Genomic DNA, 15,568 nt, shown 5'->3' on the forward strand with positions numbered 1-15,568 from the left:
ATTGTAGAATGAACATCCTAGAACAATATTGTGCTTTTAGAAATGAGTCTAAGTGCTTTAATATAGAAAATTGGTGACCGTGAAAATTTTGTGTGTGTTTTGTGTGAACTCTTGCGTACGATACCGGTGGAAAGAGTCAAAAGAGCAGTAGTTTTTGGATGTTGCAATAGATGTCGTTATTTTAATCCTCTCTCTCTCTCTCTCTCTCTCTCTCTTGCAACAAGAAAGAGCTTCAAAAATTAAACACAATAGTTTTAAACTAACCTCATAAACGTTAGATAAAGGACATGAATCCAAATCAAAAAGTCCTAAATCATTTTTTGATCTGAGCCTTCTGTTAGATGTTATACAATGTTAAAGTTAGCGAATCAACGCCCGTTTATACAAGAATACCAGGGACGGATAATAGACGGGCGCGCAGGCGGAGCAGAGCTGACAAATTACGCGGCGGGAGAACAACGAGCAGCGAAACGGCTGTACACACACTCGCGCGCACACACACACACACTCACTTATTACCAATTGTTGTGAATCGATGCTTTTACATTGCTGTAGCTTGACGGATGAATAATTTCACAATTGTCGATAAGCCACAAGATCACACGTCACGTTCTCATGTGATGACTTATACCGAATAATAATCACATTTTATTTTTGTTCATAAATGTATCACGTATCACACATTTTCAAATTTATTCACGCACTCGAGGCATTTACAAACGAAATTATTATTTAACAGATGAAAATCCCAGTAATTTTTATCTGTTTGGGTCCCTAAAAAAGCATTTGGGTAGCCGTCATTTTGAAACTGATGATGTCGTAATGGATTACCAAGAGGTTACACATTAGCTGCGACAGCAACCAAAAGACTTCTTTGTCGCCTGCTTTCAAGGATTTGTAAAGCGATGGAATAAGTGTCTGAATATACAGGGTGAATATGTCGAAAAGTGAAATAAATATCAGGAAATTGCTTTGATTATTATTGCCTCTATCCAGTTGTGCGACTTATATATTAACTTACCCTAGTATATATTGTCACGTATTTTTTTGAGTCGCCGGAGAGCTATGGCAAAATACGCGATCAAACAAGGACGAAAGATGTTTAACGCGAATACGCGCGAGAGCGACGGAGGGCTTCGATATCCAAATTTTCGCTATGTCACAAAGTTGGCTCCCAGACGCAATTACCAGTTGCATCGCGGGGTTTGATATATGTACAACGCTAAACACTAATGAATGCCAAGGCGCAATAATTCACAAACGGACTTCATACGAAAACGCGAAATCGTCACTCACACGCGGCCAGCTAGCTCCTCTAACCGGTAGAGGAGCGGGGAAGCAGAGACAGGGGCGAAGCGGCTCTCTTACAAGAAGTAGGTAGACGAAAAATTAAACAAAGTCGGGCGATGTAACAAGCAAAATATAATATATTGTGATAAAAGATAGAAATGACGTACAGTAGAAAATAAGCGAATGCAAAAAAAAAAACAGCAACTGAATTAACAAGAAGTTGGCGGAAAAATAAATGGAAAGTGAGAGAATCATATATGTAATACTTCTATATTGCTAATTTTGTATTTTCACAATGAGAGACACGAGCCCAATAAAAGAGAGATGCACGAATTCCAAATATGGACGGCCAAGCCTCATTATGCGCAGACGCGTCTAGCAAATGAGGTGGAAAGAACGCAAAACAGAGAAAAAATTACCCGATCGCGCCCAAATGTTTATTTGCAATGTACCTCCGACGGATAAATGTTAATTAACAAATTATAATATTTGAAGAGAATGATTGAAGTTATAGATGCAGGATTGTCCATTTTAATTGACGTTCTAAAATATCTCAGTGCGCGATATCCTTGCGCGTAGCGGCGCAGCCACGAACTTAGGAATAGAGTCCGTGGGCGCGGCTTATCAGCGGCCGCCCTTATCTAGTTGTGACGTCACGACTGCGCAGTGACGGGTCTCCGCAGGTGTCATGTCAAGTCCCCTTCGGCATCCGAAATCCTTGCCGCACTCGCCGTCTCCGTGAACAGCAGCCGTATGCTTCTTAGGCGACAATCCTCTGCCGATATTTTTCCCGATAGCCAGTCCGGCTTCCGACCCTTATCCTGGCCGTTTGTCCGCTCTAGCCTGACCGTTCTTTCCTCCCACATCTCGCGAGCCTCTCTCGCGCGGCGCCTATCTTTTGCCACGCTCTGCCTTTTCCACCTTTCGTCGGCGGTCCCAAGCGTGCCGGCCCTGAGCGATTGTTCCCGCTTGCTCTTGCTGCAGTCGACATTTCTCGCCGCTGTTGCTTCCTGGCGACGTTCGACGAGGCGCCCGATTTAACATGAAAATAAGCCGCGAATAAATAAAATAAAATCATACACGCAATTCAGTCCCGCCGGAGATCTCGCTCTCTCGCTTAGTGGCCGGCCCGGTCGTATACGCGTTTTTATGATTCCCAAATTTGCAGACCTATGTTATAAGATTCTCAGTTGATTCCCAAGCTGTAATAAAATGGCTACTTGTTAAAATTTGAAGTCATCAAAATTTTGATTATAATCGCAGAATTTGAATTATGCTAATCCAATGTTCTTAAGTTACATACTAAATCCTCGACCTTAACAATATGCATGACCATATCATCCGTCAGATCTTTGAATTACTTGAAATCACTGTTGTTGGAGCATATGTACCGTTGTTTGAGATTTTGACTCTTATACGTGATGGGGATTATCTCATATAATCTTAGCGTTGCTGCAGTGATTCATTATGTGAATCAACTAGTTATTTTTATTAATACTCGTAGCAAAACAAACGTTCTTCTTTATCTAGATTATTTCTGTTCTTGATTTTATGATCTCAGATATGGAAATTCTCCATTTACCGCCGAAAAGCAATCTTGAATTTCTATATAATCACAATGACTTGACTATGCTTCGACTATTAATTTGTGCATTAGGCTGAGCCATTTCTTAGCACTTTTTCCTTATAAAATATAGACGAATAGCTCGATAAAAATTATTATCGACAATGCAGACCTATAACCTATTAAAATTATGAGTTCTTAAATAAATAAGCAAAGATTCCATAAAAATAACAAAATTTTATTATACACACCAGACGTATACAACGTAACAGTTTACGTGACGATACAAAGATCGAGAGATTGAACAAAAGACGCGGCATGCACCGTGGAACTATTATGTATATCTTACAGGCGGTAACATTTATATCTTTCTAGTTATAACCCAGATAGCCAAATAATTGCAAGTTGTCGACAACTTGTCATAAATATTCTCATTAGTTACTAGCAAAGCAACAGAAGGGGGTATCCTCTTATCATTACGTTCTTGCCATCAGTAGTTTTTAAAATATAATACCGGCAAGTTTCCAACAACTTATCAGTATTATAGTTATAAATGGGAATTGTTGCTCACATGTTGTTCACAGATTGCTACAAACAATTTTCAAAATATAATAATGGCAAGTTCTAAACACAACTTATGGCAATATACTTATCACAGATTGACTTCAATAATTTTTCTACATTGCTCGACAATAAAACTCAGCAAATTGATACTAAATTAAACAAAACATTTTTGTCGCATTAAATAAAAGGCAACGTAATAGCAATTAACAAACAATATTTAATCTGTGCAATGATTTGCTTTAGATTGAGTTATCACGTTTTGCTATCTGGTTCCTCATTGCACATGTATTCCTAACAAGAACTGTTAAAATTCTACGATAGAAACTATGCGATAGGAAAAGTTAATCGTTTACTTAATATGATAGTCGTTTTGCATATTAGTCTAATTTGCCTAGCAAACCAATAAATATAAACGCATGGAAAGAAACAACCACCCGATTATATATAGCTGGTTATTTCGCGTAAAGCGGATAAAATTCATCTCTCAGAAATTTTTAAAATTTTGTATATTTATAGTACTCAAGAAGATATAATTTTGTGTTAAAGAATTTTTTTAATGCAAAATTAATTGAAATATAAATAATTAAAGTTTAAATACTATTTTGTTTAAAAATGTATAACTCTATTGTTGATAACGCTAGCTCAATTCTGTTTTTTTTTTATTTTCGCGGAAAATGTTCTAGTTTACGAGAAAAATATATAAATATTGCAAAAAAGTTTTTTTTTTCAGTGTTTATTTAACAATTTTTTAAACAATCGGAGAGAAAATAGAAAATCTGAAAAAATTGTTTTTATATATTTTAAGATTTTCTACAATTTTGAAAAAAATTTCAAGAGTGTTTTGCCCCGTTTCCGAGAAAAAAATTTTTTAAGTTTTCGATGCGTGGAAAATTTCTCAACTCACTGCACGGCGGGTGTGCGCGGCGTTGCGTTATTACCGAACACAAAACAGATGACAGCGGTAAGGACTTACAATTAGTAAAGTTTTTCTTTTGCTATTAATTATTATTAATAATATTATAACTTGCAAAGTTTGCATTATTTAATATGTATTATATATGTCTCAATCAATAATTAATGAAATAGTAGATATATAAATACAGATATATAAATACCAAGTATCAAACATTACAAATATAATTATGTAAAACAATAAAAATATTATTTTTGTGCAAAAAATTATCGCATAATTTTGCGTGTGACACACTGATCGCAGCATAAAACAATTTTGTACTTTATCGTGTTTTTCAAAATAGGTAAGAAAAAAAGCAAATGAAATTGTCGAGTACCTTCAATCGTCTCGGCCTTTTGAAAACGACATTTTAATTTCTTATTTTCTTTCTCGTATTTTTCTGTAAAATAATAATTAAAAATTATAGTTTTTAACGAACACCCTAATGGCCCATTTATACCATTGCACTGCTGTTAGAATATGGTCTCCAGTTGGTTGCAGAAGGTTTGCACGTATCGCAATTCTTTTCACTATGCTGTCAACACTATCGCATAGACTTTTACCGTGAGAGTTAAAAAAAGTGCCAATCTGTCTCGATATTGAAATTTTTATAGTAATGTGAAATATTTATAAAATTATTCTTATTTTTGTATTGTGAAGAGGCACCATCAGTAAAATAAATTAATTAAAAAACAATAAAGCAGCAATCAAGTAACTATTCATTTCTTTGTGAATTATTATTGCGAAAATAATAATCTAGCATATTAGCTATGCAATTATATCAGATATGTTTTATACCATAATATATTATAGTTACAGTTCACTTTTTTTAAAGAAAAACGTGTGTTACGCCCGGCGGATAAAATTTTCTATTTTCACGCGCCATCCGTATTCAATCATTTAGCAATAGCAAATCAATCGCGTCAATTCGGAACCACCCTCCAACTAATTAAATAAAATCCAAATCCACACGGAAATTATAATTCGCTATCGGTACATTTCTAATAAAATTCTCTTACCCGTATAAAGCGTGAAGTCGGGAAAAATCATAGTACGGCCCTAACGTGCGAGCCTCGCGTCGCACAGTTTCCGCGACCATCTAGAAGCGTCGCGTACACGATTTCCGCGCAAACTATAGGCGCAAACTATAGGCGCAAACCGCGCGATTGCGGAACGGTGCGGGCTCCTAAGGACTATGTGTTACGAAAAACTATCGCTCCGAATTTTCCGCGAACCTGAGGAATCGCCCCGCGATTCTTGCCTATATAAGGAGCGAAATCAGAGCTCCTGTGGTCAGATCCCTCTTCTTGGTTGAGCGAGATTCGCTGCCCGGCGACCGCTAAAATACAGACCTTCAAGTACGATCGCACCGACGGTGAGTTTTATCCCAGGCGAAGACGTTGGTCTTCGGGATGGCTCTTGGTCGGATATCTTTTCCTTCTCTACCATCCTTTCTCTTTCCCTCCTATCAGGGTCTCAAAGGGTTGAACCACATCAAGCATTCGCTAGAGTGTGGCCTCACTCGTTACTCTATCTCTCTCTTCCATCCTTACTGTCGAGGAAGATTCGCATACGCGACATTCTTCGACGTTCCCTTTCTCTCTCACTCTCCAATTCCGTCGAGGAAAATTTGCAAACGCGACTCCTCGACTTCCAATATTTCCATCTCTCTCTTTTCCATTGAAGAATACTTGCGAACGCAACTCTTCGACTTATCAACTCTATAACCAGTGTTTCTCAAATCTCCTAAAATGAATTTTTACCCTCTTAAAAAGCATTCAAACAGACGTCGTCTCCGACCAAACTAAATCATCTCTAATTAATTACTTATTAAATTTAAAATTTCGAACTTGTTCAATGGCTCGACGTTTGGCTCGAGAACCGGATGGTAGGACCGGACAAAAGATGCACTAAATTGTCACGCACAGTTTTACAGTTCCGCACTTAATGTTTATTTCAAATTGCCAAGACAGAAATTGATTAATACCGATGAGTCGAACGAACGCAATACAAGTGTCAAATGTCTGCTTATAGAGGCCGATTCCGTTCGTAAGACGTTTGCGTGATTACTGTCGCTAAGAGTGTGTATCGATCGCGTCGCTCAAGATTTCTGAAAACGTCGGACTTTCAAACGAGAACACGAACCCCGAGAAATTTGCTACGCGAAGGAGAGTCGAGAGGAGCGAATCTTAACCGGAATGAATATTATTGGCCAAATGGTCTTCTCGATGGGTGTTATCGATTGAAACAAACGAGGGAGCATACCGTTCAAATCGTGGTTTGGGAATTATCGGTGCCCGTTGACTTTCCTTCGCGTTTACTTTTACGCAAAAACTTGTTGTCTTCGAAGACAAAGCAAATTAATGGACTGAAATACTCGCTAGAATAATAACAGAGTGATCATAGAATTCGACCGTGACGTGAGACAGAATAGAGGAGAAATACAAATTCGAAGATATTTACAAAGGATAAGGATAAATGTTGCTTTAAGGATAACAATTATCGCGAGGAACAGAAATACAATATTTAATATAACGATTGACAATTAAGAAAATTAAACTGTTTTACAATATAATAAATGAAATATACTGTAGTTCTGAACAGAACTACAGTAAATTCACGCGAATTAAAATCTCAGCCTTTTCTCTTTTCATGATTTAAAATACAAAACTCTGTTAACGTATTCTCGTGGCAACCAAAACTCAAATTCAATTCAAACTCAATTCGTCAATTCATAAAATGAGTAAATTAAAAAGAATATGGACAAAGAACCTTATCACGGTTACACAGAACCCGACCGAATCCAAACCGCGTGACTCCTTCATTTTATTAACACGAGCGATCATTTGACAAACAATCTTATCAAAAATGCGATTCTATCATACAAGCGTTCACATGTTCACACTTATTCTATTATTCTGGCATTCCTGAAACAATTATACAGAAACAGTAACACTTATACAAACTAAATAAATCAGATATCAATACAAATTGAACAAAAATGGTCGTGGCTAGGTCTTCGTGCTGAACTTGAGGAAAGTATACAAAATCACATAGACAATACAAGCACGAAGATCTAGCTTGAATCCTTGAAGGCATTCTTGTTCAATTTGTATTGATACAGTAACGGTCAAAATATCTCTCTACTACTTTAAAAGTCACGCGGCCTTAGAAAAGCGTACTAACTCATAGTCGATTATTGCGAGAAATATCACAGCCTTAGTGATTGAGTTGGCTAAGATACCCGTACCGAAGATTCGGGAGGTCCCGGTTCGAATCCTGGCTGAGGTGATATTTTTCGCAATAATTTCGCATCACAATCAGTTCTCTTTTAATTGGAAAAATTCAATTTCTTTATCTTAATACTCATTGTCAGTTAGTTTAGTAGGATCAACCATGGTGCAGTAAACCTGCGGTCTTATCAACCATAAATTTTTTGCTTATAACACAGCTATAAGTTGAATAAAAATTAGTAATATCACCTTTATTAAATTGAGAATCAATTTAATTCACTACTAAAAACGCTAAATTTTAACAAGGCTAAGGATGAGCAATAATAATCAAGTTATACTAAACACAAATATATTGAATTTCCACATGTACAATAAATGTTCATGGACATATACATTATTTTATTGCGGAACGAGTTTTTGATAAAACATTTTTTGATATATTAAATAGTTTTTAAGATACTTGTACAAAAAAGAGCTGAAAATCGCATTACACAAAAGGAATGATTTTACCCTTTAAAATCGGTTTTGGACAGCAACTGATATTTTTTAAATTTATTTATTTGTGTAACCTATATGTATACAAAGTTTTATTAAAATCAGAAATTTACACTTGGGGATATTTCCTTCTTAGTCAAGTTCGATCTTTTCTCATTTGCAGATTCAATAATGTATAACCTGATTTACAAAACTTAGAAGATTCTCATGCTTTGAACTTTGAAGGACGTATCTATAGAATTTTGATACGTTGAAAACAACTACGTTGTTCGTTTTTTTTTCATCACCCTTGAATTTTTAAATAATTGCAAAAACAGTTTTTTTTTAAATCTGATTTCTTTATGATTCTGTTCTGGCGTTTTTCTAAAGAAAAAATGATAGTGAGGTTCAGCTTTTACGGCATTTTACACAGAAATGTTCCCACAATATTAAAAATATGTTTTTGCAACTCATAAAAATGTTTTATGCAAACCTTAAAGAGAAAACTGATAAAATCGTGAAAAATAATAAAGAAAAATAATAAATTTCGAAATATAAACCCAAGTAATTCAAACGAAAAAATCTGAAAAAAATATTTGACTATTTAAGCTTATAGCTGTATGTTTCTTGTTTAAATCTTTTTTAAAAAATTAATTTCTGACTATTTGTTAAAAAGTCATTAAATTTAAAGCATAAATGCATCACGGGCGCGGTGTCACCTACGCAGCTACGGTGCGCAATCAGAGGGAGTTCTCTCGAGTTTTATCTATCACCAATCAACGAAGTTAAAAGTTTTTTGTTGCGGAGATATGATTTTTTAAATAAAAAGTAAATTTTTGAATAATTTTTTATTTTTGCTTAATGGTTTTTCTTTATAAGTTAGTAATAAATCATTTTTCGGCAATGCCGATTATGCAGTTACATTTCTGAGATTTTGAACTATCATGTGAAAAAAAGATTGTTGAAAAATGTTGATTGGAACCAAAGTTATAACTTCTCAAAGTTGAAAAAGTTTTTCAGACCCGAAAATGTGTTTACGTATTTTACGGGATCAGTATGTTTAAGAGTTAAGAGAAAATGCTTTCTAGTTTGCATTCATGTTTATAGTTTCATTTTTAGCTTGTATTTAAAGAATATGCCGAAAACAAAGTGATATGCCAGTATTGGTGACTATCCTTTATTTTATTTTAGAGTTTTTAAATAGTCTTGAAGTCAGCTACAAGAATATGAAATCAAAAATGGTGATTTTTATTTAAAAACTTATACGTGAGTTGATTTGACCTAAAAAATACAAAGTTTAGTCTATATTTTCATCATGTCTTTCTCTTCAAACCATGCAACTTTTGTCTAAAAATATTTTTGTCTATGATAACTTATAGAAAAAATATTAAATCGCATTGAATGAGATATTGTTTAAAGCCACCAGTGATAAAATAATAAGCAATCCGAATTTAGTCAACTGACAAGGTTTATCAGCAAGTTGATTAAATTCAGATTATTCATTAAATTTAATTATTTAAAATGAGACACTCCATACATATGCTAATTTATTATCAATTGTTTATTAAGATGGTAATTGTTTAGATGAGCCCACCTCACTTCCGATTTTGATGAAATTAAGCTTATTCAATGCGTTTTTGGTCAAAATAAACGAATCTGACAAGAAAAAGTATCGCTCTGCCTCATGAATCGAGATATCGATCGTTAAAATTGGCGATTGTACAAGATAAAGAACCTGTCATCTCGCCATAATGTAACAAACTGAGCATGCGCTGCGGTCACGTTTGCATGCTGAGTGACCGCATGCGCATGCGTTTTAATAACTTTGTAATAAAAATGTGCACGAAATTTGAACTTAATCTGGAAACAAAAGAAACTCGTTAATAAACTGCTAGGTGCACATTTTTATTACAAAGTTACTAAAATACCTCTCACATTTCTTCAGTTTGGTCACCTTACTGAGTGTAACGACAAACTAATAGATTTTTTAATCCAACACAGTGTTCTGGCAAATAAAATCAAGTGTAGTAAATGTGGCAGTAATTTGAATATAAATAAACATTAATGTATCGATATCAAAAACGATACACTGTGAAAAACGAACATAAAAAGCAAGCAGTGCACCTATGAAAAAAGTACGAAAGTAGATACATGGTTTGATCATGCTCGTCTTAACGTGGCTACTGTTTGCAAGATTATTGCTTGCTTTTTAATGATGCGACATTCACGTCAAGACGATTGGCAGGACGAAGCTGACGTGGGAAAGGCCACGATTGTTGGCGGATTCAACTTTTGCCGTAAGGTAAATATACTTTTATATACTTAAAAGTAAAAATATATTAAATGTATTAAAATAAAGTCAATAAAATGATTATTATTTTTGCTTACAAGCTTGTGTGTTTTGGGCTGATAAGCACAGCGAGAAGCTTGGTGGCCCACATTGTAGAAATTAATGAGGCTAAACTTGGACGGCCCAAGAACAATTATGGCCGATTCGTGAAAGGCCAATAGATATTCGGAGGATACGAGCAAGAGTCAAAGAAGATTTTTGTCGTTGCAGTGAAAGATCGTACAACAGATACACTCCTAGCATGTATTAAAGAGTGAATACAGGCACCACTATCGTATCAGATTGTTGGAAGTTTTATGATTGCTTAAAACATGAAAGCATCCAACAATCAATCTAACAGTCAATCACTCATATAACTTGATTTTCAAACGGGTAAGAAATATTTAAAATATATAATTACCGTTAATTTTTGCATAAGTATTGGATTGGCAACTAAGTTCTCGCCGTTTTTTTTTAATTTTAAAATTCTGCATGTCATTAAATGTTTTTGGCATAATGTTTTAATCATTCGAAAAAAAATGTTTTGTTTTACCAGAATCTGCTTTTTTTGTTTGAGTTAATTTATATTAATTTTTAGATCATTAAAATAGAATGTCAAATTGAGAAAAATAAGCATTTTTGACATCTCCTTTTTGTTTTTAATCCAGGTTCTAAGGCCGCAAAAGCTGCTTGCGATATTTGTGCTGTGTATGGAGAGGGTGCCACAGCTAAAAGAACCGCTTGTTCAAAAATAAAATTTTTACCTCAAAGAATCACCTTCTTCTGGCCGTCCAGTTGAGTTCGATGAAGAGCAATTAAATCAACATTTGCACGAAAATTTGCATTAAACAACAAGGGAACTGAAGCAGAGAAAATGGAATGTTCGCACACTGCTATAGAGAAGCATCTTCACTCGATGGAAAAGGTTCAGAAGTTTAAGAACAAAAATAAACTTTTAAAAAATTAAAAAAAAACGGCGGGAACTTAGTTACCAATTTAATTTATTATTAATATCTTTGTATTTTATATTTTTATATATTTATATATTTACAGGTGCACACACCCAACACATAGAACGTGTTTGTAGAGAAATTCGGGGAAATATCCCAAAGTTAAAAAAAAATCTCAATACTTTGAGAGATATTTGTCTGAATTTCTCTTCAAACGTGTCTATTATCGATTGGAACGACTTGAAGTCTTCTTTGACATTATCGCAGAGATGTATCCTCCGATATCCATCTGAGAGTCTGCAACCAGTGCCAATTGAAATCAATCTAACACTAGTGCTATTTGTTAATATGTTTTTTATATTTGTTCTTAACAGTGTATCGTTTTTGACATCGATACATTAATGTTTCTTTATTTATATTCATATGACTGCCACATTTACTACACTTTATTTTATTTGCCAGAACACTGTGTTGGATTAATAAATCTATAAGTTTTTGTATAATGTATATTTGTTATTGAGGAATTAAAATAATTTATTTTGAAATTAATTTATGCGCATGCTCCATAGCCACGGCGCATGCTCAGTTCGTTACATTACGGCGAGATGACAAGTTTTCTAACTTGTGCAATCGCCAACTTTAACAATCGATATTTCTGTTTGCGAGGCAGAGCGACACTTTTTCCTGCCAGATTCGTTCATTTTGAGCAAAAACGCGTCGAATGAGCCTAATTTCCTTAAAATCGGAGGTAAGGTGGGCTCATTTGAACAATTACCATGAAAGTAATTAAAAAGGATAATTATGCAGAAATAGATACCTCTTATGATTTTAATCTTGACATATGTTGTCAAGGTCATAATCCTGAGTAACCTTCAACAAGTTTTAGCTATTGCTCGATTTTCGTAAAACAGTTGAGAAATTAAATGTTTCTTAGCAAAGTAAAGTTTACTTAAAAAGTTCCCGCCGTTTTGCAAGCAAAGCGAAACTCGACAGGTATAACTAGAAAACCTTTAGGAGAGAGAATCCCCAACTGGGGTCACGTGACCGACTCTGTCACGATTGGCTGGCATAAATGTACAGATTTTGGGAGTATCCCAGTTGCGCACAGACCCGATTGGATATCACCAATTGTAGCGGCCCATGTCTAGAGTATTTTGTTAGTTGGGTTAGATTAGATTACGTAATTGATGGTGTCCGATCGGGTCTGCGCGCAACTGGGACTCACCCAGATTTTGCATTGTAACGTCAATGCGTTGACGGGTTTTGTCGCGAGAAACCACAGGTGGTTCCACGTAATGGATATCGGCCAATGCATTGACGTTGCAATGCAAAATCTGCACATTTCTGCTAACCAATCACAGAGTCAGTCACGTGACCCCAGTTAGCGATTCTCTTTCCTAGAGGTACTCTAGGTATAACTTAACTTATCCCTAACCCAAATTTTTGTAGCAATTGACTCATAAAGGTATTACAGATAGAGTAGGAAATCATAGACAGATCTGTAAATAGAAATGTCTCCCCCGTTAGAAAGAGAGAGAAGATAGGACCTATATTTTGTCTTTGTCGTAACAGCGCATTAAGAGAGAGTTAGACTAAAGCTCCCGTTTTCTGTCTTTTTCTACCAACGGGTCACTTTTGGGGGCTGGCTTTCCTACTTTATCTGTAATATCTCTATGGATTGACTACGTTGATATTGATTACCATAGACGTATAATAAATAGACTGCGCGTTTGTTGAAAAGTTGTCCTCAGCTTAAAAGCCCCGCCCCCGCCCAAGCATCTACATTTCACGCAAAACTAAAAAAAAATTATTTTAAAATAGTTTTTCTACTATAAAAACTACAGTATTAAAATTAGGTAAAATACGAATATAAATTTTTTTATAGAGCTTATTACGAGCTTTATTTTTTATTTGACACATTTTTTTGTAAAATAAATATTTTCTAAAATAAGTAAGAAAAACTGTTTTTTCTTTGTGTAATGATATTTTTTTAATAAGACGTGAGCATTACTTAAAACCTTTTGTACGTACTGTCACTCAGTACCTTATTGATAACGTATGTCAAGTTCAAGGTCGTCAGAGGCTGCTCCCTTTTTATAAAGGTTTACCCTTTCTTCTTTTAGAGTCGATAATTTGTAACTAATTACTCTTTAAGAGACATACTGGAACTAATTCTATATAGTAACTTTTCCAATTCACTTTTCTATAAATAAATATTATATTATATTACTGTTTAAGCAGATAATGTAGACAACACTGAACTATTACTAGCTATGTTTACAAATTATCCGGTACGGTAGTTGCTTGGAATAAAAGAAATAACCGTAACAGAAGCATAATACATGATCCGGTAAAAAGTGACATAATGTAATGGAATAAAAACTTACGATATTGACGGCGACATAGTAAGAAATTCAATGAAAGTAGCATTTGGTACACACATGTTATGTAAATCATGTTACCTGTAACAGAAAAAGAATTATTAATGTCTGGAATCTTGAAGAATTTATAATTGGGATAAATATTATTAAAAAACTATTGAATGTAAAATGTTTATTGAGACAGTTAGAGTATGTGACGATTCACATCAGGCGCTTGATGAACGGCTGCCCGCCGAACACTAATGTGTCTCGCGAGTGGCACCCTGGCAAACACAAAAGCAACGGCCGTGGTGCTAATTACCACGCGCGGCAGCAAGTAACCGCGGGCGCAAATAGTCACTCGCGCATAAGATCTTACGAGCCGGCTATAATAGTCGCAACGCGGCAACGAGCAAGAATCCTTTTCTGCGCTGTGTAGAGCGAAGTGATTTACAAATATTTTGAAGTCACCTCCCTCTTATGAAAAAAATAAGAAAATCATTTAGATTTATCGGAGTTTTAACTTTGCCGCCACGGAAGCGGAGCATCCCCTGCGCCTCATCTCGGTGGATTTATCTTTACTTCGTTTCACAAGGCCACCAAAGGTGTTTCTGTCTGAGGACGATCGGTGCATCTGGCGGTACACTTCTCCGCGCTTCCGACGGATCCCTCGAACGATCTCGCCGTTCACGCCGCCGGCTTATCGGAGGTTGAACCACGTCTGAGACGTGACGTCTCCACACAGACGGACAAGCTAGCTCGAGTGCACAGAGACATGCAGATCACTCTGGCGTAGGTCGACTCGTCCGGCAGTGATTGAGAGTTCAACAAGCGCGACGCAGGAATACAGTGCCGAATTCTCGGCGTGGTTCAAGCGACACAGAGCGAGCCGCCAACGCTGACCAAGGAAGCTTTCACCCAAGCAGAACCAACGCCAAAACAAAGTTCGCGGCCAAAGGATCATCGAAAAACAGGCGAAATAAATCAGCAAAAACAACGGCAAAGAAACCGAAAGAGGAAAAAGGAAAAAGCAAAGCGTTGGGAATGCCGCTGCACGGAGGTACCAAGTAGAGACTTTCCACGAGCCGAGGCACCAGGCGTCTGCTGGACAAAGGCGGCGCCCTCTATACAGAAGCGAGAGAATTCAAAATGACAGCGCTAGACTAACGCGCCAAACGGCTCTTGTCAAGGCGCCCAAAATATAAGCTCAAACACAAAACTTATGATAATATTGTATGTAAATTATTGTATTATATATAGAATAAATGAAGTTAAACGTAGCGTGTGTATTTATTTTAACACCGATTATATTTTAGATGAACATTAACTAATATGGGAGTAAGGACAGTCAAGGCTACTATTCAATCTTTATCTTCTATAAGTCATAGTTATACTACTATGCTAATTATATCTGCGGGCAAGTATATTCTTTTGCCTCTACATATAGTTTTATAATAAGAGAAACTGAGTCATTTAAACCACAAGTAGAAGAAACTTTTTTTCGACCTGCTAATGTTTACATTGCGGCTTCAAAAGCCGGAAAGCTCACAAATCAACATTGTAAAAATTAGTTATTATAGGTATATCTTCCACTAAAAAAGTTTGATGTTAGCAAACTAGATTCATGGACAGGCCACTGCCTGGAACAGTTAATAGAGCTTGTACCAAAAGACAAACAAGTAAATATTTTAACAATACCAAAAAAACAATTGCTTTTATACAACCTTTAGACATTTTTGAAAAATTTAGAATTTGGAAAAATTTTATTCAAAGCTTCTCTGATAGTGTTATTTTAAGTAATTACAATATAAATTTACATTTACGCAATAACATTATAAAATTACAGGTTTTG

At 35.6% G+C, this 15,568-nt stretch overlaps 1 protein-coding gene across 6 annotated transcripts in view; it reads right to left on the reverse strand.

Moving 5' to 3' along the window:
* Window positions 1-15,568, reverse strand: part of LOC105203570 — a 437,190-nt gene that overhangs the window by 244,220 nt on the left and 177,402 nt on the right. For 5 of the 6 annotated variants that reach the window (XR_005576331.1, XR_005576332.1, XR_005576330.1 and 2 more), the window contains one exon: window positions 13,744-13,818. The exons of the other annotated variant lie outside the window; for it this stretch is intronic. Coding sequence is in view for 1 of the 5 variants with exons in the window: in XM_026138284.2 (XP_025994069.1) it covers window positions 13,744-13,818 (75 nt within the window). In the remaining 4 variants the exon portion in view is untranslated. The remainder of the gene's footprint in view (window positions 1-13,743; window positions 13,819-15,568) is intronic. 6 annotated transcript variants of the gene reach the window in all.

Source organism: Solenopsis invicta, chromosome 14, assembly GCF_016802725.1.
Source record: "Solenopsis invicta isolate M01_SB chromosome 14, UNIL_Sinv_3.0, whole genome shotgun sequence".
Classification (NCBI taxonomy): Eukaryota; Metazoa; Arthropoda; class Insecta; order Hymenoptera; family Formicidae; genus Solenopsis; species Solenopsis invicta.